At 36.7% G+C, this 23,895-nt stretch overlaps 1 protein-coding gene across 4 annotated transcripts in view; it reads right to left on the bottom strand.

Annotated features, from left to right (window-relative positions):
- PPHLN1 (periphilin 1) overlaps positions 1-23,895 on the bottom strand; it is a 169,795-nt gene that overhangs the window by 35,217 nt on the left and 110,683 nt on the right. For all 4 annotated transcript variants that reach the window (XM_052639978.1, XM_052639977.1, XM_052639976.1 and 1 more), the window contains one exon: positions 23,370-23,510. In XM_052639978.1, coding sequence (XP_052495938.1) covers positions 23,370-23,510 — 141 coding nt within the window. The remainder of the gene's footprint in view (positions 1-23,369; positions 23,511-23,895) is intronic.

Consider the following 23,895-nt stretch of genomic DNA (forward strand, 5'->3'; position numbering starts at 1 on the left):
TTCCTTTTTTTCCCCCCAATAAAATCATCCACCTTCACCATCTATCAGTGATTGTTTAGAAATACCTAAGGTGTCCTTACTTGTTTAACTACGGATAAACAATCTAGTTTGGTTTTCTACGCTTACTCAAAGGATACTGTAAATTTTTGGAAAAATTCCAAAACTGCAGTTATTTGATCCACCACAAACTCTTTAATCTCCCTGTTGAGTTCCATATCAAAACACACCGTTTGGTGTACTCCACGCCCTCTCCTTGCCTGACTCAGCAACTCTACTGCTCACAGGACTCTTCTCCATATCCCTCTTCCCCTTACTCAAAGCAAAAATGCCTCTCAAATTCCAGTTGAGCTGTTTCAAATCCTAAAAGATGATGCTGTGAAAGTGCTGCACTCAATATGCCAGCAAATTTGGAAAACTCAGCCGTGGCCACAGGACTGGAAAAGGTCAGTTTTCATTTCAATCCCAAAGAAAGGCAATGCCAAAGAATGCTCCAACTACCACACAACTGCACTCATCTCACATGCTAGCAAAATCATGCTCAAAATTCTCCAAGCCAGGTTTCAACAGTACGTGAACGATGAATTTCCAGATGTTCAAGCAGGATTTAGAAAAGGCAGAGGAACAAGAGATCAAATTGCCAACATCCACCGGATCATCGAAAGAGCAAAGAGAGCTCCAGAAAAACATCTACTTCTGCTTTATTGACTATACCAAAGCCTTTGACTGTGTGGGTCACAACAAACTGCGGAAAATTCTTCAAGAGATGGGAATACCAGACCAGCTGACCTGCCTCCCAAGAAATCTGTATCCAGGTCAAGACGCAACAGTTAGAACTGGACATGGAACAACAGACTAGTTCCAAATAGGCAAAGGAGTACATCAAAGCTGTATATTGTCACCCTGCTTACTTAACGTCTATGCAGAGTACATCATGCGAAATACCAGGCTGGAAGAAGCACAAGCTGGAATCAAGATTGCCGGGAGAAATATCAATAACCTCAGACATGCGGATGACACCACCCTTATAACAGAAGTGAAGAAGCAAAAGCAAAGAAGTACTAAAGAGCCCCTTGATGAAAGTGAAAGAGGAGAGTGAAAAAGCTGGTTTAAAACTCAACATTCAGAAAACTAAGATCATGGCATCTGGTCCCATCCATCACTTCTTGGCAAATAGATGGGGAAACAATGGAAACAGTGAGAAATTTTATTTTGGGGGGGTTCCAAAATCACTGCAGATGGTGACTGCAGCCATGAAAATAAGACACTTGCTCCTTGGAAGAAAAGCTATAACCAACCTAGATAGCATATTAAAAAGCACAGACATTACTTTGCCAGCAAAGGTCCGTCTAGCCAAAGCTATGGTTTTCCCAGGAGTCATGTATGGATGTGAGAGTTGGACTATAAAGCAACTTGAGTGGCAAAGAATTGATGCTTTTGAACTCTGGTATTGGAGAAGACTCTTGGCAGTCCCTTGGACAGTAAGGAGATCCAACCAGTCCATCCTAAAGGAAATCAGTCCTGAATATTCTTTGGAAGGACTGATGCTAAAGCTGACACTCCAACACTTTGGCCACCTGATGTGAAGAACTGACTCAGAAAAGACCGAGATGCTGGGAAAGACTGAAGTAAGAGGACAAGAGGATGAGATGGTTGGATGGCATCACTGACTCAATGGACATGAGTTTGCAATAAACTCCAGGTTTTGGTGATGGACAGGGAGGCCTGGCGTGCTGCCGTCTATAGGGTCACAAAGAGTCGGACACGACTGAGTGACTGAACTGAACTGAAACTCACTTCCTTTCCACCTCAAAAATGCTGCCACTTTATTCTCCTTTGCCCTGGTCCCGGGAAAAAAGGTTTCTCTAAATTTTCAAGGTTAAGTCCTTCTGTCTCTGCTACTGATAGCCTCGCTTGCTTTATCAATTATTTCATCTGTTTTTTATTTCACTCTATCACCTTTACCCTTTCACAAGTGGTTAAAAGTTAAGGAAGTAAATAAATAAATAGGGGACTAAGTTTTGTTTGCTCTCCTGCCACCTGCTCTGACACACTAGTTCTCCACTGCTGACTTCACCAATCTAATCAGGCTCTCACCATCCCCAACCTAAAGAGTAGCCAAACAGTGGTCCACAGCCAAACCCATCTTCAAAAAAAAAAAAATCATGATCCTAATTCTCATGAGTTTGAAATTTATCCATAAACCGTACTGCCTATCAATAGAATTCAAACTCTTTTTTTTTTCCTGGTCCTTAAATTTTTCAACAATCTGGCTAAATTTTCAACCTGGTTGAAAATATTTTTCCTGGTTAAAATTTTCAACCATCTCTCCTCAGAAAACTATCTTGGACTTGCTATCTTTTACCTACCAAGAAATTTCTATAAAATACGATCTATAATCACACCCTTTCTCATGCTACCTTAGTCTGTTGTCTTCTACTTGGAGACTGTGCCCTTTAACTTGGGGGACCTAGACTAACTCTGAATGGTTAACTGCCGTACAGAATGGATTGCAGTTCATCAGTAGCCAACTGAAAAGATACTTTCTTCATGATTTGTATCCTTTATAACAAAACTCTAATCAGAAGTGTAGCAGTTTCCTGAGTTCTGTCAGTTGTTTTAGCATATAACTGAACTCAATGAGATCATGGGAACACCTGCAGCCAATTTGTAATGAATTGACTGGGGATCAGTTTGTTACCAGCCACCCAAAGTACAGCCAGCTGATATCTAAAGTAAGGACAGTATTGTTGGACCCTTTAACTCTTGGAGTCTGCACTAACTCTGGGTGCAAAGTGACAGAACTGCATTGCAGTACACCAGCTGGGGCTGAAACAAAATATTTCCTTCCAAAGTCTTTCCATCAAATCAAGACTAAGTTCTTAAGCCCATTACTCAAGACTATTCAAGATACTTCTAATACACCACAGGAAATAAAATTTTGTCAACAGCTACGAAATCATTGCAATAAATGCTGTGACTGGAAAAGTGAACAGGAAAATGAAGGCTATGGGGGAGAGATCAAAAAATATTCATGTAGAGATGGCCAACAGGCACATAAAAAATGCTCATCATTGCTATTAGAGAAAAGCAAATCAAAACCATAATGAGGTACCATCCTACATTGGTCAGAATGGCCATCCTTCAAAAGTCTACAAATAATAAATAATGCTGGAGACAGTGTGGAGAGAAGGGAAGCATCTTACACTGTTGGTGGGAATGTAAATTGGTGCAGTCACTTCAGAGAATTATACACAGGTTCCTTAAAAAACTAAAAATAGAGCTATCATATGACTCTGCAATCCCACTCCTGGGCACATATCTAGAGAAAAATATGGTCAGAAAGGATACATGCATCCCAACGTTCACTGCAGCACTGTTCACAACAGCCAAGACATGGAAGCAACCTAAATGTCCATCGACAGAGGAATGGATAAGGAAGATGTGGTACAGATATAAATGGAATATTACTCAGCCATTAGAAAGAATGAAATGCCATCTGCAGCAACACAGATGGACTTAGAGATTATCATACTAAGTGAAGTAAGTCAGAAAGAGAGAGACAAACACCATATGGTATTACTGATAAGTAGAATCTAAGATACGACACAAATAAACTTATCTACAAAACAGAAACACACTCACAGACATATAACAGACTTGTGGTTGCCAATGGGGGTGGGGTAGGACGGAAGGACTGGGAGTTTGGGATTAGTAGATAAAAACTGTTATATGAAAAACAACATACGTGTGTGTGTGTGTGTGTGTGTGTGTGTGTGTGTGAATAACTGAGTCAATTTGCTGTACAAAGAAATTAACACAACACTGTCAATAAATTTTTTTAAGAAATACATCAGCTATATGCCAATAGAAATTTTTTAAAAAGGAGAAACCTAAAAAAAAAAAAAATTCATTTAAAAGCATAGCTAAACTCTTAAAATAAGTAAGAGGAACTGCCAGAAGTCATAAATGAAGAAAGAAAAGAAGCAAGTAACCAGAGTGCTATACTGGTATCATGAGCCATGGTTGCCCCGAAGAGTCAAGAACTCAAAGCCTGGCAGGAAATGAGAAACACAGCTTCTGGCTCATTCAAGACAGAACTGGATTTAAGCCCTCTGTATAAAGCTAAGATTTTTGTGAAAAGGTTGAACTAGAAAAAAACAAAAATCACTCATCAGTAAAAGAAAATGACAGGGCAACTTCTCTGCCCTGGTCTGGTCTCTTGAGGTGAGGAGATGCAGTTTCCTCTGAAAATTCATAAGTGCAATCTACCTTCATATGCATTTGAAGTTCTAAATATAATCTCACAACTCCAAAATACATATTACATGAGAGAACATGCTACCATAAGCAAGAGTCAGCAGAAACAACAGCTGGATTAAAGACCTGAGACTTCAGATATTAAAACTACCAGTTATAGAAAATAAGATGTTTAAGGAAATGGAATGAAAACATAAGCAATAAACAATCTAATTCTAGGCAAATATAAAAAAAATCAAATTGAACTTCTAAAAGTAGAAAATGTTAACTGAAATTAAGAACTCAATGAATAGGTTGAATGACAAATTAGATACAACTGAAGACTTAGAGGTTGTAAGTAATAACCTATATTATTAACTGAACAAAATACCCATAATATCTACTAGAAAAAGATAGACAAGATGAAGGAAAAATTTAAGAGAAATAAAAGATGAGATGAAAAAAGTCTACCTATGTCCAACTGGAGTACATAAAAATAGAAACAGGATACTCAAAATTCAAACAGTTAACAATTTATAATTTTCTAGCTCTAATGAAAAATGTAAATTCTCAGAAAGCATAAGTTATCTTACACAGAACGAATTTTAAAAACATCCATATCTAGACACATTACAGTGAAACTGTACTTAAATAAATTTTAGGATAAAAATCTCTTCCTTGTCCCTTCACAGACTGTTGTAAAGACCTATTTTTTCACATCAATAATAGTTTTTATATCAATCTTCTAGTATATATATTTTAGTCACAAGCAATAAATGTATAAGAAATCCTCTCATAGAGGATTATAGTATATGAAAACCAATCAAATCTGTCTGTATTTTTTCAACAAAATGAATGAAGATGGTTTTCTTTCTTCCTTTAGCTCCCAATCTCTTGAAGGGAAAGATTCCTGAAGCTAAAATGGCAGAGAAAAACTATACGGCAATGCTTCTAGTTTCATTCATTCAACTGTTAAACTACTGTAAATCTACTGTAGGCAAGGAACTCTGGATGTTACAAAGGTGATTAACTGCTAACTATCCTTTTAGCCTATTTAAAAGATAAACAGCACCCTGGTTGAACATATGCTAACTGTGAGCAGGAGGAAAAGATGTTACTAACTTTTGGCTGTGTAACTTTCACAGGCAAACAACAGTTGGCTGTGCAACTGATGAATTCAGTGAACAAAGTTTTAGCATAAATAAAACAAAATTGAGAAGTGTAAACATGCTGCAAATAACCTGTCCTCCCTTAATACCTGGTTTCAACTAAAAAGCCAATTAATTTTTTTTATACTTTTGCTTTACACGACACTCCAACCTCTTTCACAATTACAATCATTAAAAAAATGGAATGGAAAATATTTTTATGTAAGAACAAATTCTAGGAAGACAAACTCACTAGACGAAAGCAACAGGAGGGGTCATTTTTGTCCTCCTTGACTTCAATGCCATTAATTATAATTTCAAACCCATCCACAAAAGTTATAATTTAATACACAAGACTACCAAAGGAACAGATTATTTTTCAGTGTGATTTGTAAGTTACCTGGTCAGAGTCTGGGTATGTATCCTCAATTTCTATTTTTATGTACTCCAGTTGGACACAGGTAGACTTTCTTCATCTCTTCATTTTCTTAATTTTTTCTTTCATCTTTTTCTATTTGAAATTATGGGTATTTTGTTCTTGTAAGCACACAAGACTTAACACTTTTCATCTACCATAAAGAACAGTACAACGCAACAACAGCAGTCACGCTGATGCTGACAATACACTAAGCAACTTAAATAAATATGCTCATTTAATTCTACCTTTACTATGAAGTGGGAATATCACCATCCCCAAGAGAGTATTGAGGAAAAAAAGCTGACTTTTCCAAATAAGCACAGCAACTGGATCGACTGGGATTCAAGCCAAATCCCCTAATTCACAGTTCCTACACTACTCTGACTTCTAAAATACTGCAGCTGTGCTGCATCAACGCTCCACAACTCCTTCTACTAAGTATACAGAAGTCCATAGTGTGTGCACTAGAAGCTATTGAGTCATTGCTTTTCAGGTAGAAGAAAATGATCTTTGATGGAAGTTGGAGATGTAAGAAGCAATGAAAATAACAAAAGAGTAAATACTAAATGAACATTAACCACATAAAATACTATTAAGTATCTGGTGGGATTTAAAATACATATGGGAGTAAAATACTAACTAAATCAAATCAATCAAGAGGAAGTTCAATGGAGTTCAAGTGCTCTAAGATGCCTTCACTGATCATCAAGAAGTAAAAAGTACTATTTTATATTAGACTTCAATAAGTCAAGGATGTATGGTGTAAAAGAATGTATAACTACAAAGAAAATGAGAGGTGAATAATAAATTTAAACATTCCAAAGAAAGGAAAAAGGAGTATGAAATAAGAACTACTAAACATAAATATATCAGCAACTACAGCAAATGGAAATGATTCAAGTAAAAAATATATATCAAAATGGATTTTTAAAAACTCAACTATGTGTTGCTTATAAGAGAAAGTTATTTCTCTTGAACACAAGATAAAAGTAACATGACAAATAAAGATTACATACCAAAACTAATGTAGATAAACATGAGACATTAGAAATTAAGGGCACTACTTCATAAAGATTTAAAATAATTCTAAACTCATATGCAATTTGCCTTCTCTGAATTTACATCATAGCCTTAATATATAAAAGGAATAGAAACATTTAAAAGAGATATGAGAATCCACAAATGTATTGAAGGTTTGACACAACTCTTTCAGAAACTGTTAAGACAAGCAAAATCAATAAGGATATATGATTGACATAATGATAAACTTTAGCTAACTGACATACTAATAAAACAATGCACTCAACAAAGAAAAAGTATACCTTTTTTTCAAGTACAGAAAAACTGACCATGTGTATAGACACACTGTAAGTTACAACAAATTTAACAGGACCAAAATCCTAAAGAATATGTTTTCTGACTGCAGTGGTTTTGAATTCGAAATTTTTTTTTTTAATCCACAAAACTGCCATATGTTCAGAAACTAAGAAATAGTCTAAATAACTCTAAAAAGAAAACTCCATGGAACATTAGGAAAACATTCTAAACTGAATGACAATAAACATCAAACTCTGGAAGGTGAGTTAATGTCATGTTGGAAGCGAATTCACAGGCTAAAAGAAAAGCTACAAATCAGTTAAGTATCTAGTTCAAAAATTTTTTCAATAACAATCTAACCAAAAAATATAGAAGATAAAAAAACAATAAAGGCAGAACATAATGAAATATAAATCAAAACAAGAAAAAAAATGAATAAAACCAAAAGCTGGTTCTTTGAAAAAGACTAGTGACTCAACTTTCCATCAACAGAACAAAGTAGAAGTGACAGTATGTGAACAGAACAAAGAAGGTGGCACTCTTGGGTCACTAGCTCTAGGGGAGGCCATAATTCCACATAAGAAACTGAAACTCGTGCCAACACCTACATGAGTGAGCTTGGAAGTGGATCTTCCAAGTCCAGTCACATCTTGAGAAACTACACTGTTTGTTATTAGCTTGACTGCAACCTCTTGAGAAATGCTGAGTGCGGATCCCAACAGGCTTTGTCTTTTATACCTGAGAACTTAAGAAACCAATTCTAAAGTTTCTACAGAAATTCACAGTTCCAAGTACAAGTACCCATGAGGGGAAAAAAAAAAAAAAAACATGCAGAATTAGCTCTACTGGATATCAAAACTTATTATAATTCTCCAGTAGTGACAGTATGGTACTTTTGCAAGCATCAACAGACCAATGAAATAGAAAAGAGATCATAAACAGATTCAAACATATATGGACACCTGATTTACTACACAGGTGTCAGTGCAGAACAGTGAGGAACATACGGTCTTTCCAAGAGATACTTCAGGGTCAAATGCTGATAAACACGTGGAAAGCAATGAAACTTGATCCCAGCTACACTTAACATACACTATACATAAAATCACTTTCAGATGGATTGTAACTCAATGTGAAGGACAAACAGAAAAGCTTCTAGAAGACAATAAAAGAGAAAGATATCTTAAATAGCAGACAAAAGATATTGCTTTTATTTAGTCTTAGAAAAAGACTAAGAAGTCTGGACTAGATTAAAAGTTCCAAAGACATCAAAAGAATGAAAAAGCAAGCCACAAAATGGGAAAAGATATCTGCAACACATGTAACTAACAAAGGGCTTGTATTCAGAATACATAAAGAACTTCTACAAATTAGTCAAAAGAACAAAAACAAAAGAATTCAACAGGAAAACAGCAAGAATCTCAACAGGTACTTTACAAAAGAGGAAATCCATGGCCCAATAACTATATGAAAATATCCTCAGCATCATCTGTAACCAGGGAAACGCAAATTAAAACCAAAAGGAGCTACATTACATATAATAATATCAATGAAACTCACAAACACAATGCTGAACAACAAGACACTAAGCACAAAATAACATATACTGTACAATTCTATTTATGTAAAGCTCAAAAACAGATAAAACTATACTACAGTGTTAGCAATCAATATACTGGTTACTTTGGGAAGGAGGGTTAGTGATTAGGGAGGAGGTACGAAGGAACTCCTGGGGTGCTGGTAATCTCTATTTCTTTCCTTAAATGGCAGTTTTCACTGGTGCCTGCTTTGTGAGAAGTCATTTAGGCTAACAGTTATGTTTTGAACACTCTTTCTGTACATGTGTTATACATCATTAAAGCAGAGCACATTAGGAATCATAGCAAGAGTTTAACATATCTGAACATCAGCTAACCAGAAAATTGAATGATGCCAAACTACTCATTTCTCTCCCAGTTCAGATAACTGAGGGATTCAGTTCTGAGGTAGACAAAAAAAAAAGAAAAAAAAAAAATCTCTAAATATTTGGAGAAACTCTCCTAGAAAATTCAAATAAATAAATAGAAATAAAACAGAAATGATATATAATGTATTGTCCAATTTCCTGTACTATTTTCTTTAAAAGCAAAATTTTAAAAAAGAGGAAGAATAAGGGGAAATCAAAGAGAACAATGTAAGTGACTCCCAACATCAGCTCATTTCTAATGCTTAATTTCAAGTTACCTTTAAGTAGAAACATAAGATTATCTTAGTGCAACTTTTAAAACACCTCTAAATGAATTGAAAATATCAATTACCTAATATTGTTCTCAGCAAATGGATGTTTAAAACAGACAAGTTTGTTATCTCCTTGTACAATACCTGAATTAAATAACAGTTAAGAGAAGACAGCAGATGTTATAGGAGGGATCACATCTTAAAAATAAGGGATGACAAATGAAGGAGGAAATATAAGAACAATTTATGTTTTAGGAATGGGGAGGGAAGGCAGGGAAGTCTAAGGAGAAGGAAACATTAATCTTTTATGGTACTTCTTATGTCTAGAAGAATAGATAAGGTTAGCGAGATTTAAAAAAGGCAAGCCAAATGGAAAATGTGAAAGGAAAATTTAAAAGCCCTCCAAAATAAACAAAACAGTTCATACTAAAGTTTTCACATTTCATTTTTAACAAATAAAAGGGAAAGCTCCCCAAAACAAAACAGAATAAAAGGACAAAAGGTAAACCGCCCAAATCCTCACACCGATGAGAAAACAGCCTCTCAGAGTTAAAGTTATACAGGAAACTTACTATAAAATATTCCTAAGAGGTAATGTGAAAGTAGTCAGTATTTCAAGGTTGCAAAGAAACAAAGTAATACTAAACAACAAGAATCATTTGTGATTTCCAATATATAAAGGGCTTTCACATGGAAAGTGACATGGAAAGTCACTTAGTTGTGTCTGACTCTTTGTGACGCCATGGACTATACAGTCCATGGAATTCTCCAGGCCACAATACTGGAGTGGGTAGCCCTTCCCTTCTCCAGGGGATCTTCCCAACCCAGGGATCAAACCCAGGTCTCTCGCATTGCAGGCAGATTCTTTACCAGCTGAGCCACAAAAACTTATTAATTCAGCAGGAAAACAAGAAACTAACCTCATTTAACAAATAAGGAAAAGCCTCCAAGATGTTAAAGCACTAAATGGAAGCATCCAGCATTTTCTGTCACGTTGGAAATGTGCCTAATGTGAAATACTCAGAGACTAAGTAAAAGTGTCAACTTACGAGAGAGAACTGAAGGACAAGTGACAGTAATTTGGAACCACTAGCAAAAATCCTTATCTGAAGCAAAAATCCTTATCTAACATTGGACAACGGGAAACAAGGGAGGTAAGAGAAGGAAGCTCATGCATGGGCTTATGCCATGGGGAATACCTGTATCGGGTTCTTTTGTTTAAATGATGACAATCCCAGGGATAAGGTCCAGGATGGTCACATTTCCTCTGGTACTTACAACATTTTAAGTATGGGTTTTATAAGACTTGGTATCTGTATTGTCCAAATTTTATATTTTATGTAAAAATAGTACCTTAATAGAGGTCATCTCCATATTTACGGATTTATATCAGGTATAAATACCTTACTTTTCATTAAACACAGAGGTGGAGACACTAGGCTTTGACATTTCAAACATGATACAAATTACCTTCTAGACAGCTTTCAGATGAAACTCCCTCGAGGCTCAGATGGTACGGTTAAGCATTTGCCTGCAATGCAGGAGACCTGGTTTTGATCCCTGGGTCGGGAAGATTCCATGGAGACGGAAATGGCAACCCACTCCAGTATTCTTGCCTGGAGATCCCATGGACAAAGGAGTCTGGCAGGCTACAGTCCATGGGGTCGCAGAGTCAGACATGACTGAGCAACTAACATACCTACACCCTTTAAGTGAAAACTTTACACTTAATGTTTCAGCAACAAGTGTCTACAGTAAGCACATGAATATAATCTGACTGATAAACTTTCAAAAGCTCTGAAATTTAGCCAAAATAAACAATTTATTTTCAATGTGTTTAGGGAATAAGAAATTTTTCAGAGGTATATCTCAAATGAGTGTATGTTACTAAATCTATATATATGTTAAGTTCGAATAAGTGGTTGGTAATAATAGACTGTTAAATACAGTAGGGTAGACTTGATGTCTAGCCAAGATAGTGATGAGAGCTGCACTTTTACAAACTTAGTTACTTGCTCTGAAAAAAAACAAACAAACAAAAAAAAAGAAACCAAAGAATACTTCTGTTATGTAGGGTATAAAATGCTTAGATCATGCATACACAAGATAGAGTTGCTTCTGTTTGAAACAATTAAATTTTAACCCGTCACGTGTTAAAAAGTGACTCTTTTCCATGTCTCCCAATCTAGTGAACCTTTTAGAAAGATGGTACATTTGATTAATTTTCAAGCCTTTTCACTTCAAAAGTGAAACAAAAATATCCTATTTTATACTGAGAGCACAAGAGCAAGAGCTGGTGAGAGGATTGTGAAGAATCAGCTATACAGAGAGATGGTGACCGAAACTAGACACTGTAAGTAAAAAGAAGACAGCCATAGGCAGACAGTGATTAAATGGAATATCTTATTTACGGAAGAAAACACTAACTGCACAATTCATTAGCTCAACAAGTACTAACTGATCACTGACTGATGCATAGCACTGACAAATATTTGAGTTTTCAAAAAGCATTTTAATGTAAGTACTCTATGTTCTCTGTCATTAAGAGGCTTAAAAAATAATCAACACCTAAATTTCTATAGCTAAATCTGAAATTAGCTTTTTTATGTACTCACATAATAGTTCTGTGTCAGACTCTTTGCAGCCCCATGGACTGCAGCCTACCAGGCTCCTCCGCCCATGGGATTTCCCAGGCAAGAGTACTGGAGTGGGGTGCCATTGCCTTCTCCGAGTATATACAAAAGAAGCATTATTTAGCCTTTAATTTTAATACAATTTAGATTAGGAAGACACCTAAGACCTACAGCTTTCAGATGAAACTCCCTCGTGGCTCAGATGGTATGGTAAAGCATTTGCCTGCAATGCAGGAGACCTGGTTTTGATCCCTGGGTCGGGAAGATACCATGGAGACGGAAATGGCAACCCACTCCAGTATTCTTGCCTGGAGATCCCATGGACAAAGGAGTTTTCACTTAAAGGGTGTCGGTATGTTAGTTGCTTAGTAATGTCTGACTCTTTGCGACCCAATGGTTGCAGGTCAGGGGTGGTGCAGAGAGGAGCTACCCCACGCCCAAGGTCAGGGGAGGCAGCCGAGAGGAGCAACCTCACGTCCAAGAAGCGGCGGCTGTGTGGCGCAGGAGGGCTGAGAGGAGCTACTCCACGTTCAAGGTCAGGAGGGGTGGCTGTGAGGAGATACCCCTCGTCCAAGTAAGCAGTGGCGGCTGCACTTTGCTAGAACAGCCGTGAAGAGATACCCCAATCCAAGGTAAGAGAAACCCAAGTAAGATGGCAGGTGTTGGAAGAGGGCATCAGAGGGAAGACACACTGAAACCATAATCACAGAAAACTAGTCAATCTAATCACACTAGGATCACAGCCTTGTCTAACTCAATGAAACTAAGCCATGCCAAGTGGGCCTATCCAAGATGGGAGGGTCATGGTGGAGAGGTCTGACAGAATGTGGTCCAGTGGAAAAGGGAATGGCAAACCACTTCAGTATTCTTGCCTTGAGAAACCCATGTAGAGTATGAAAAGGCAAAATGATACGATACTGAAAGGGGAACTCACTGGGTCGGTAGATGTCCAATAGGCTACTGGAGATCAGTGGTGAAATAACTCCAGAAAGAATGAAGGGACGGTACCAAAGCAAAAACAATACCCAGTTATGGATGTGACTGGTGATAGAAGCAAGATCCGAGGCTGTAAAGAGCAATACTGCATAGGAACCTGGAATGTCAGGTCCATGAATCAAGGCAAATTGGAAATGGTCAAACAAGGGTGAATGTCGACATTCTAGGAATCAGCGAACTACAATGGACTGAAATGGGTGAATTTAACTCAGATGACCATTATATCTACCACTGTGGGCAGGAATCCCTTAGAAGAAATGGAGTAGCCATCATGGTCAACAGAAGAGTCCAAAATGCAGCACTTGGATGCAATCTCAAAAACGACAGAATGATCTCTGTTCATTTCCAAGGCAAACCATTCAATATCATGGTAATCCAAGCCTAAGCCCCAACTAGTAATGCTGAAGAAGCTGAAGTTGAACAGTTCTATGAAGATATATAAGACCTTTTAGAACTAACACCCCAAAAAGATGTCCTTTTCATTATAGGGGACTGGAATGCAAAAGTAGGAAGTTAAGAAACACCTGGAGTAACAGGCAAATTTGGCCTTGGAGTATGGAATGAAGCAGGACAAAGGCTAATAGAGTTTTGCCAAGAGAATGCCCTGGTCATAGCAAACACCCTCTTCCAACAATACAAGAGAAGACTCTACACATGGACATCACCAGATGGTCAACATCAAAATCAGATTGATTATATTCTTTGCAGCCAAAGATGGAGAAGCTCTATACAGTCAGCGAAAACAAGACCAGCAGCTGACTGTGCCTCAGATCATGAACTCCTTATTGTCAAATTCAGACTTAAATTGAAGACAGTGGAGAAAACCACTAGACCATTCAGGTATGACCTAAATCAAATCCCTTATGATTATACAGTGGAAGTGAGAAATAGATTTAAGGGACTAGATCTGATAGATAAGGTACCTGATGAACTATGGACAGAGGATCATGACACTGTACAGAAGACAGGGATCAAGACCATCCTCAAGGAAAAGAAATGCAAAAAAGTAAAATGGCTGTCTGGGGAGGCCTTACAAATAGCTGTGAAAAGAAGAGAAGCAAAAAGCAAAGGAGAAAAGGAAAGATATAAGCATCTGAATGCAGAGTTCCTAAGAACAGCAAGGAGAGATAAGAAAGCCTTCCTCAGTGATCAATGCAAAGAAATAGAGGAAAAGAACAGAATGGGAAAGACTAGAGATCTGTTCAAGAAAATTAGAGACACCAAGGGAACATTTCATGCAAAGATGGGCTCGATAAAGGACAGAAATGGTATGGACCTAACAGAAGCAGAAGATATTAAGAAGAGGTGGCAAGAATACACAGAAGAACTGTACAAAAAAGATCTACACGACCAAGATAATCACGATAATGTAATCACTCACCTAGAGCCAGACATCCTGGAATGTGAAGTCAAGTGGGCCTTAGAAAGCATCACTACAAACAAAGCTAGTGGAGGTGATGGAATTGCAGTTGAGCTATTTCAAATCCTGAAAGATAATGCTGTGAAAGTGCTGCATTCAATATGCCAGCAAATTTGGAAATCTCAGCGGTGGCCACAGGACGGGAAAAGGTCAGTTTTCATTCCAATCCCAAAGAAAGGCAATGCCAAAGAATGCTCAAACTGCTGCACAATTGCACTCATCTCACATGCTAGTAAGGTAATGCTCAAAATTCTCCAAGCCAGGCTTCAGCAATACGTGAACTGTGAACTTCCAGATGTTCAAGCAGGATTTAGAAAAGGCAGAGGAACCAGAGATCAAATTGCCAACATCTGCTGGATCATGGAAAAAGCAAGAGAGTTCCAGAAAAACATCTATTTCTGCTTTATTGACTATGCCAAAGCCTTTGACTTTGTGGGTCACAATAAATGTGGAAAATTCTGAAAGAGATGGGAATACTAGACCACCTGACCAGCCTCTTGAGAAACCTATATGCAGGTCAGGAAGCAACAGTTAGACCTGAACATGGAACAACAGACTGGTTCCAAATAGGAAAAGGAGTACGTCAAGGCTGTATATTGTCACCCTGCTTATTTAACTTCTATGCAGAGTACATCATGAGAAACACTGGGCTGGAAGAAGCACAAGCTGGAATCAAGATTGCCAGGAGAAATATCAATAACCTCAGATATGCAGATGACACCACCCTTATGGCAGAAAGTGAAGAGGAACTAAAAAGCCTGCTGATGAAAGTGAAAGAGGAGAGTGAAAAAGCTGGCTTAAAGCTCAACATTCAGAAAACGAAGATCATGGCATCTGGTCCCATCACTTCATGGGTAATAGATGGGGAAATAGGGGAAACAGTGTCAGACTTTGTTTTATTGGGCTCCAAAATCACTGCAGATGGTGATTGCAGCCATGTAATTAAAAGACGCTTACTCCTTCGAAGGAAAGTTATGACCAACCTAGATAGCAGAGACATGACTTTACCGACAAAGGTCCGTCTAGTCAAGGCTATGGTTTTTCCAGCGGTCATGTACAGATGTGAGAGTTGGACTGTGAAGAAAGCTGAGTGCCAAAGAATGGATGCTTTTCAACTGTAGTGTTGGAGAAGACTCTTGAGAGTCCCTTGGACTGCAAGGAGATCCAACCAGTTCATCCTAAAGGAGATCAGTCCTGAATATTCATTTTAAAGACTGATGCTGAAGCTGAAACTCCAGTACCTGGGCCACCTCATGCAAAGAGTTGACTCACTGGAGAAGACCCTGATGCTGGGAGGGATGAGGGTAGGAGGGGAAGGGGACGACAGAGGCTAGATGGCTGGATGGCATCTTGACTCAATGGACATGAATTTGAGTGAACTCCGGGAGTGGTGATGGACAGGGATGGCGGGTGTGTAATTCATAGGGTCGCATATAGTCGGACACGACTGAGCGATTGAACTGAACTGAACTATGATTATTCAGTCTAACTTCTAATTTTGAGGAAAAAAATGAAGAAAATGTAGTGAGCTGCTCATACGTTCACAAAATGGTTGACGTCGAATTTAAATTAAAATAAAAACCATATATTAAGTAGATTGATCTAGACTGAGTGTAAAATTGTATTAACCTATAACACTAATGACCTACATGGGCAACAAAATGATTTCTGAAGGAACTTGATTTTTATTAAAGTGGCTCCTACATGGCTAAGAAATAACATTTCCTCCATATAACAAGGTTGGCATACCTATGACTCACTATAAAAAATAATGTTTTTACTAAAGTTATGTTTAAGTCTTTAAAAGTTAAAAGAAGGAAAGAAGAAAAATAAGCAATTCACTCTATCAATAGTCTCTGAGTACTCTCTGCTTTAGAACATTAGATTGGTACCCTTTCTGGATCTTAAATTATTCATGTGTACACTTTAACTGTAAGTTATCAAATAAATATATAATCAACCATTCTATTAATAGAAAGACTTACTTATAGGTAGGAATAATCAGCTTTTTCATAAAACAGTTTTATATTATTATGTAGTATCCTGAAATAGCCAGAGGTCTTAAAAATGAATTTGCCTTCATGGTATTTGTTCTCTTTTTAAATTATCCAACAAACAAGACGACAGACGAGATAGACTTGCCCCCCTTACAAATGGTGATTTTCTGCAAACTGAGGAATATCATGAATAACACATTTAAAGAATATTATCAATATTCTTTATACATCCCCACAGTCAGACTGGCTTGCTGGCTGCTGCTAAGTCACTTCAGTCATGTCCGACTCTGCGTGACCCCATAGACGGCAGCCCACCAGGCTCCCCCGTCCCTGGGATTCTTCAGGCAAGAACACTGGAGTGGGTTGCCATTTCCTTCTCCAATGCATGAAAGTGAAAAGTGAAAGGGAAGTTGCTCAGTCGTGTCCGACTCTTAGCGACCCCATGGACTGCAGCCTACCAGACTCCTCCATCCATGGGATTTTCCAGGCAAGAGTACTAGAGTGGGGTTCCATTGCCTTCTCCGTAGACTGGCTTAGATATTATTAACTGCATCTACTAACATATTTTAATAAAGGCTGACAAAGGTTGGTACAAGGAAGAAGTTCAGATTCTCTGCAAACTCACATATTACAGTTATTCTCAAACTTGGCAAGCCATCAGAACCATGAGAGTTAAACAGGTATGCTGCTGATCTCCTATGCAATTATTAAAACCTGCACAGCACTTCACAAGACCTAAACACAGCATCTGACATTCACAGTATTAATGCAACTGTTCCACATCCCAAACTGTTCATTTTAAATGTAATACTGTTTATTTTAAACACACACATATAAACTTTTCAATGTGAAGAAACCAGAGGATCTATACTTTGTAACATGTTTTCCAAGGGATTATAAATGTCTATTAATAAGGGCAATGGCACCCCACTCCAGTACTCTGCCTGGAAAATCCCATGGACGGAGGAGCCTGGTAGGCTGCAGTCCATGGGGTTGCTGAGGGTTGGACACGACTGAGCGACTTCACTTTCACTTTCATGCATTGGAGAAGGAAATGGCAACCCACTCCAGTGTTCTTGCCTGGAGAATCCCAAGGACGGTGGAGCCTGGTGGGCTGCCGTCTATGGGGTCACACAGAGTCGGACATGACTGAAGCGACTTAGCAGTAGCAGTTATATACATATATATATATACTGATAAAGAACGGTCACTAAAAAACACCGAACAGGGTAGACAGTATGATATGGTATTTAAAGAAAAAGTATGGAGACACACACACCAACTCTTATCTCTACTCACCTGAATCAAACATGTTCCAGTTGTGTGTGTGTATATACATACACATATGTGCATACACACAGGATATGTATACATGTACACATACATAAATACTGTATATAAACTCTGTATACATATATATATATTACTTATCAGTTTATCTATACACTGAGAAAAGAAACTGGGCAGCTAAAAAGTATAACTTGTTTTTCACTGCTTAATCTCTTGTGCCTTTTGAATTTTATCCTTATGTATTTTATCACTTAAAATACATTTTTCAATAGATGGGTTGGACAATATTTAAACTAAGCCAAAGGACATGCTTTTGATATATAACCATAACTTTAGTTTCTAATTAAATCTTCTTGCTGTCAATATAATCAACATATCTGAATAGAAAAAACTTTCATTATTATTTGTTTTGGGTGATATTAACAAAGTATTACAACTTATCCAACTGAATACTTAAGGTCTATACATTATATTGCATGTTAATTATACCACAATTAAAAAACAGTATAAAACATCTTACATAAAAGAAAGATGGTAATTAATCATTTTCAGCACATTAGAAGCTATGTGTGCGTGCTAAGTTGCTGCAGTCATGTCTGACTCTTTGCAACCCTATGAACTGTAGTCCACCAGGCTCCTCTGTCCATGGGATTTTCCAGGCAAGAAAACGAGATCTCCTGCAGGAGATCTTCCCAATCCAGGATAGATCGTGCATCTCCTAAATTGCAGGGAGACTCTACCACTGAGCCATCAGAGAAGCCCAGAAACTACGGAAGAACTTACGAAAATACACTTCCTTTCAATTCCTTATTAGTAAAATCAGCATCACCTGGGAGAATGTCAGACATTCGCGCCTCAAGCCCCGTTCCAGAACTACTGAATGAAACCTGTACCTTAACAAGATCCCCCAATGATTTACAATACATTGAAGTCTGAGAAGCTCTGACAACTTATTAACCAGAATATTTATGGCTGAAATCCATGAAACTCTTCTTTGTAAAAGCCCCCTACATGTACAATACAGGTAGAGAATCACAATATAAGCACTGTTCCTTGAGAGTGAAGAGATGAAACGTTCTTTTTTTTAAGACTAGTTGCCAGGACAAAAGAACTCAATAATCTTCAGCTTCCAATAGCTCAGTTGGTGAAGAATCTGCCTGCAATGCGGGAAACCTGGGTTCAATCCCTGGGTTGGAAAGATCCCCTGGAGAAGGGAAAGGCTACCCACTCCAGTATTGTGCCCTGGAGAATTCCATGGACTATAGTCCATGGGCTTGCAAAGAGTCAGACACCACTGAGTGACTTTCACTTTCACTTCATACACCCACTATCCTTATACTGCTTCATTAAGTACCTATTTCTCTACAACCTTCTGTGTCCTTAGGAGGATTTTAGCCACCCTGACACTCCTAGTCATACGATCTACTAGGTCAACCATGTACATGCACATTTTTTGTCTGTGTGCATGTATATACACACGTGTGTATACTCACTGGATTCCATCTGAAGAAAGAGGAAAATAGAAGAAACTAAATCCGATCTTGCCAGTGGAATTACAAGTAGACTTAAATATTATATGCCAGGATCCCAAGAAAACAGAGGATCCCACTGAGAGGCTATGTCTAAGCACAATTTTATCAAAATATGAGAAATTTTGTAAATCTAAAATAAGACAATTCCAAAGAGTTAAAGAGTAAATATTGTTTTATCCTTCAAGGTACAGTAGAGCAAAGAAGTTATGTAATAATAGGGGATTTCAACTTGCGTGCTTCATTCAAAATAACAACTTGTTAAAAGACAAGATTTCTCACTAGTAATAAAGCAAGGAGTAGGATGTACTTTCAAACCAAATAGTTCAGTTAACAGTAGGTATGTGAGGGCTTGTGGGATATATTACAGTTAAGAGGTTAATGAAATTGTAAACACCTGAACCAGAATATGAATCACCTATAATTCTGTAGGTTAGATCTCTCTAGGAATTACCATAATGACTGAAGAAGTTCTGAAGTTTGCCCCTTAAAGCTCAGAAGCCAGGAAGCCTAGGAAAGTATTTCCACAATTGAATGTAAACAGTGGCCCAAATTGGTTAAGAGGAGATATCTGAGGAAATAAAAATAAGCGGGAAAAGATACACCACAGAATCCAAAGCATAAGGAGGATAAATGTGCTGGAGCAAGAGAATGAATCATATTCACTAAAAACTATTCATGTGAAAGTAAGATGATTCAAATGATCTCTAGCAACACAATATTCAGAGATGCAATCTGATGTCTTCTAGCTCAAAGATTTTAGACCAGTGATTCTCTGCCATATGATTACAAGCTGTAAGCTTTTTAAAAAGGTACCTGTACCTCTATCCTACCAAATTATCATATGCCCAAGAATGAGATGGCAATAAAATGGCAGAGAACATAAATGCACTCTTATTGAAGTGATTCTGATCCAATCTATTTCCATATACATGACTTTAAACAGTAAATAAGCCACATTTGTAGGCCCTTTGAATTAAATTTTGGCCTGAAGATTTAGCTTGTTATATATTGCAATACTGCCTCAAGTGAATGACTTTCTTGGGATTCAAGGGCTGAAGGACCTAATTTACAGCCTTCAAAAAATTACATGTGGATATTTATCTTTATATGTGAATATATTGTACTAGACATACAAGGAGAAAAAGCAACTTTGCTATAACACCAACATTAACATTCCTACATTATTCTAAGCTTGATTTGTTGGCCTCATCTATGCAGGCCCTTTTGGGGGAGGCTATTATTCATATTTTAAATCATGCAGTATTTCAAGCATATGGAAAAATATAAAACCTTTATAATATTCCTATCCATCTGTTCTTTAATCTTTAAAAATAAATGCACAAAACTTGGAAATGGAAAAAATGGGAAGCAAACCCCCTTAAAACTAATTTTTTCATTTTCACTATAATGTTCAGATAATTATTTGTAAAATAATTATGTATTATTATTTCCTAGCTTTGTGACATTTTTGAGGAATTTTGGATTGATTTTCTTGTCAATATATGAAAACTAAAGTACCCTAGCCAAAACATGGTAGCTACATTCCAATATTTAATATCATTAAGTTCTTTATTTTATAATGGTTTTACTTCTCTAACGCATCAGAATATAGTAATGATCTTTTTCTTTCTTTAGGTCATCTCTCCTTGTACAATATATGCTCCAGTATCAGATTTTTCATGTGTTTGAACAATAGGCAAATGAAAACAGAAATACAGTCATACTTACATGTCAAACATATATGGGTATCTATAAAGTATATAAAAACCTGGTTTCATACTAAATTTTGTGTGCTGCCAAGCTAGGCTCTACCTCTGACTAGTCAAGATCAAACAGATCAACTATGATTAATAACAAGAGAAGACAGCACAAAGATTAAAAAACAACAACCCAATACTCCCTTCTAACAGGGAGGTCAGTCAAGTTTTTCTACCAGTTATATTCTTAAGAAAAACCTCCTTTAAAGAACTGCAATTCAGGTGGAAAAGAAAAATAAGAAAGGAGTTAATTCATTTAACAATCATTTATCAAGCACTTTACTAAGTGCTGGGCATAGGCACACTGTTAAGTGGTCAGTTTAAGATACAGTCTCGTTTCAGTAACTAAGAGACTATCCATACAACAAATATTTCTTGTGAGTCCACTACGTGTCAGTCACTGTTGTGGGTAATGATGGAAGATAAAGCAGTGAACAAAACAAAGCCCTTGCTTTCATGAAGTCTCCACATGGTAAAGGAGACAAGCAAACATATGTCAAATGGCAGAGGGAGGAAAAAGCTAAAAAGAAAAGTAAGTGAAAGTAAAAAGATAATAATAATGATATACATATTCATGCTGGAAGATACACCTAGTGAGAAAACTATTTTACTCTAATTGATATCTTTTTTTTAGTTGCTATATTTAATAAACTTATTAATTTCATAAATTTAGCAAGAGAAATAATAACAGATAAAATAATTAAGTAGAGAGTCCATTTAAGTTTCATTATATGTCTGATTTGACAGGAGGAAGATGATGTAGACTCAGGGTCACAATAAATCATACTAAAAAATCATTTAACCGTCTTAATACGATCAATTTGCTTCAAGTGTGAAGAATAAAAGTTCGGCCTTTTCTAAAGTTGTTACAGCATTCATGGGGGAAAATACAAAACTAGAAATCTAATTAATCTCATGCTTGCATAACACAGAAGAGTGAGGGCAAATGCCTTAGAGATTTAACTCCCAACTGTCACTAAGTAAAAACTAAGTGTGATCTGTCTATACTGTTCACCTGCCAAAGGCAAGCACAGGAGAACTTGCTCATTGCAGGTAGGTTTCTGAGTTGCCAACTTAAGAACCTTAAATTTAATAAGAACCTTAAATTTCAAAAACTAAGGAATCAAATATTTAGAGACTTGTAAATAAACACTTTATTTACTTATTTCCTTTGGTTAGTAATCTGTAATCTAATGGAAAAAACATTGTATTTTTAAATATTAATTAATTTATTTTAAGTGGAGGCTAATTACTCTAATTGATATCTTTAAAGGTACTAATCTACCTTCTATATAGCCAAGTTAAACGGGATTTTCTCAGTCTCCATTTTCCTATACTCCAAGCATCTGACATTGCTAACCAACTCTGTTTTGAAACTCTTTTGGCTTACTGACAAATTTCCTATCTGGGTTCTTATCTTTTGCATTAGATTGGCATCAATATAAGCTGCACAATCATATCTAGGATTTAAATAAGATCTTCTATTTAACCAAAGGAAATAGATTCTAATTGATGTGGAAACAGACAGCACCTTGCAAAAAGGTTTAATTTTGTTATTAATTTCCAATAGTTTTCAGAAGATTCTATAACAATATAACATTTATTCAAGGCATGAGAGAGTAACAACATCAAAAAAAACCAGCTATACAACATGTTACATTTTATAAAGTCCTTTTATATTTACTACATTTAATTCTCATAAAGTGATAATACCCTATAAGGTAGGTAATATTTCCATATTGAAACACTTTCAACTTTTCTATGCATAATGAACATATGTGAGGAGGATTAAAGAAGAAAGGGCTGCTACATTTTAAATCTTAGGAAAGACAAAGCCTCTAGGCTTATTCCATTCCAAAATTATATTTCACACTGTATTAAGACACAGATAGGTTTTATCCTATGATGATTCCTTAAGCAATCTATTCAATCTATTAAAAATAAGATCCTGAGTTTTCAGAATGATATCATTAAAAATTAGATTTAAATACCTATCCTTTACTTTTTCTTTAAAAACAATTAAAGGTATAATGAAAACCATTAAAAAACATCTGTTTTCCAGTATTCAAAAATAACATTTAATAACATTCTGGTATATTTAGTATTTCTTTCAACTCATCTCTATTAAGTTTAGTAGTTTTTTAATTGCTCCACACTAACTAGAGTATTTTCTAAAATAGAAGCTTGCTTTTTATTTAAAGAAAAAAAAGTAAGCAGGGGTGGGAGACAAAACTGATCACGATTACTGTGAAATAAAATCAAACACTTTTTAGAATTTTTTAAATTGTAATTTCAGGGTCATAAATGAAAAAAGAGAAAGTGAAACATTCATTGAATAAATATTCACTGTAACTATTGTGTACAAAATGAACAAAAGATCCTGTACTTCAAGCAGACTGGATGCTCACCTGTTCAATCTCTTTGGTTTTTGTTGCTATTGCTTTAGAGCGACTGGTTAGCTGCCTGTCTTCGAACAATTCCATGCCATCTGTTGCATTTGACTCAGGTTCTACTGGATGGTCAATGAACAATGGTGCTGTGGATCCCGCCTTTAGAAGAAATTAGAAATCTTTCATTACTTTCTTAAAGGACATATAGCATTTTAGATGACTACATATAAGCACTAACTGGCAGATTATCTCAAGAGAAAGCACTAAATTTGATCTGTTATAAGAAAAGAAACACTTTTAATTTTGTTATGCATAATGAACATATGAGAGTTTTCCAGGTGGTGCAGAGGTTAAAAAAAAGCCACCTGCCAATGCTAAAGATGCAAGAGATGTGGGTTTGATTCCTGGCTCAGGAAGATTCCTTGGAGTAGGAAATGGTAACCCATTCCAGCACTCTTGCTGGGAAAATTCCATGGACAAGGAGCCTGGCAGGCTACAGGCTACAGGCTACAGGTCACAAAGAGTTGGACCCAACTGAGCACAC

The sequence above is a fragment of the Budorcas taxicolor genome, chromosome 5 (assembly GCF_023091745.1).
Source record: "Budorcas taxicolor isolate Tak-1 chromosome 5, Takin1.1, whole genome shotgun sequence".
Taxonomy (NCBI): Eukaryota; Metazoa; Chordata; class Mammalia; order Artiodactyla; family Bovidae; genus Budorcas; species Budorcas taxicolor.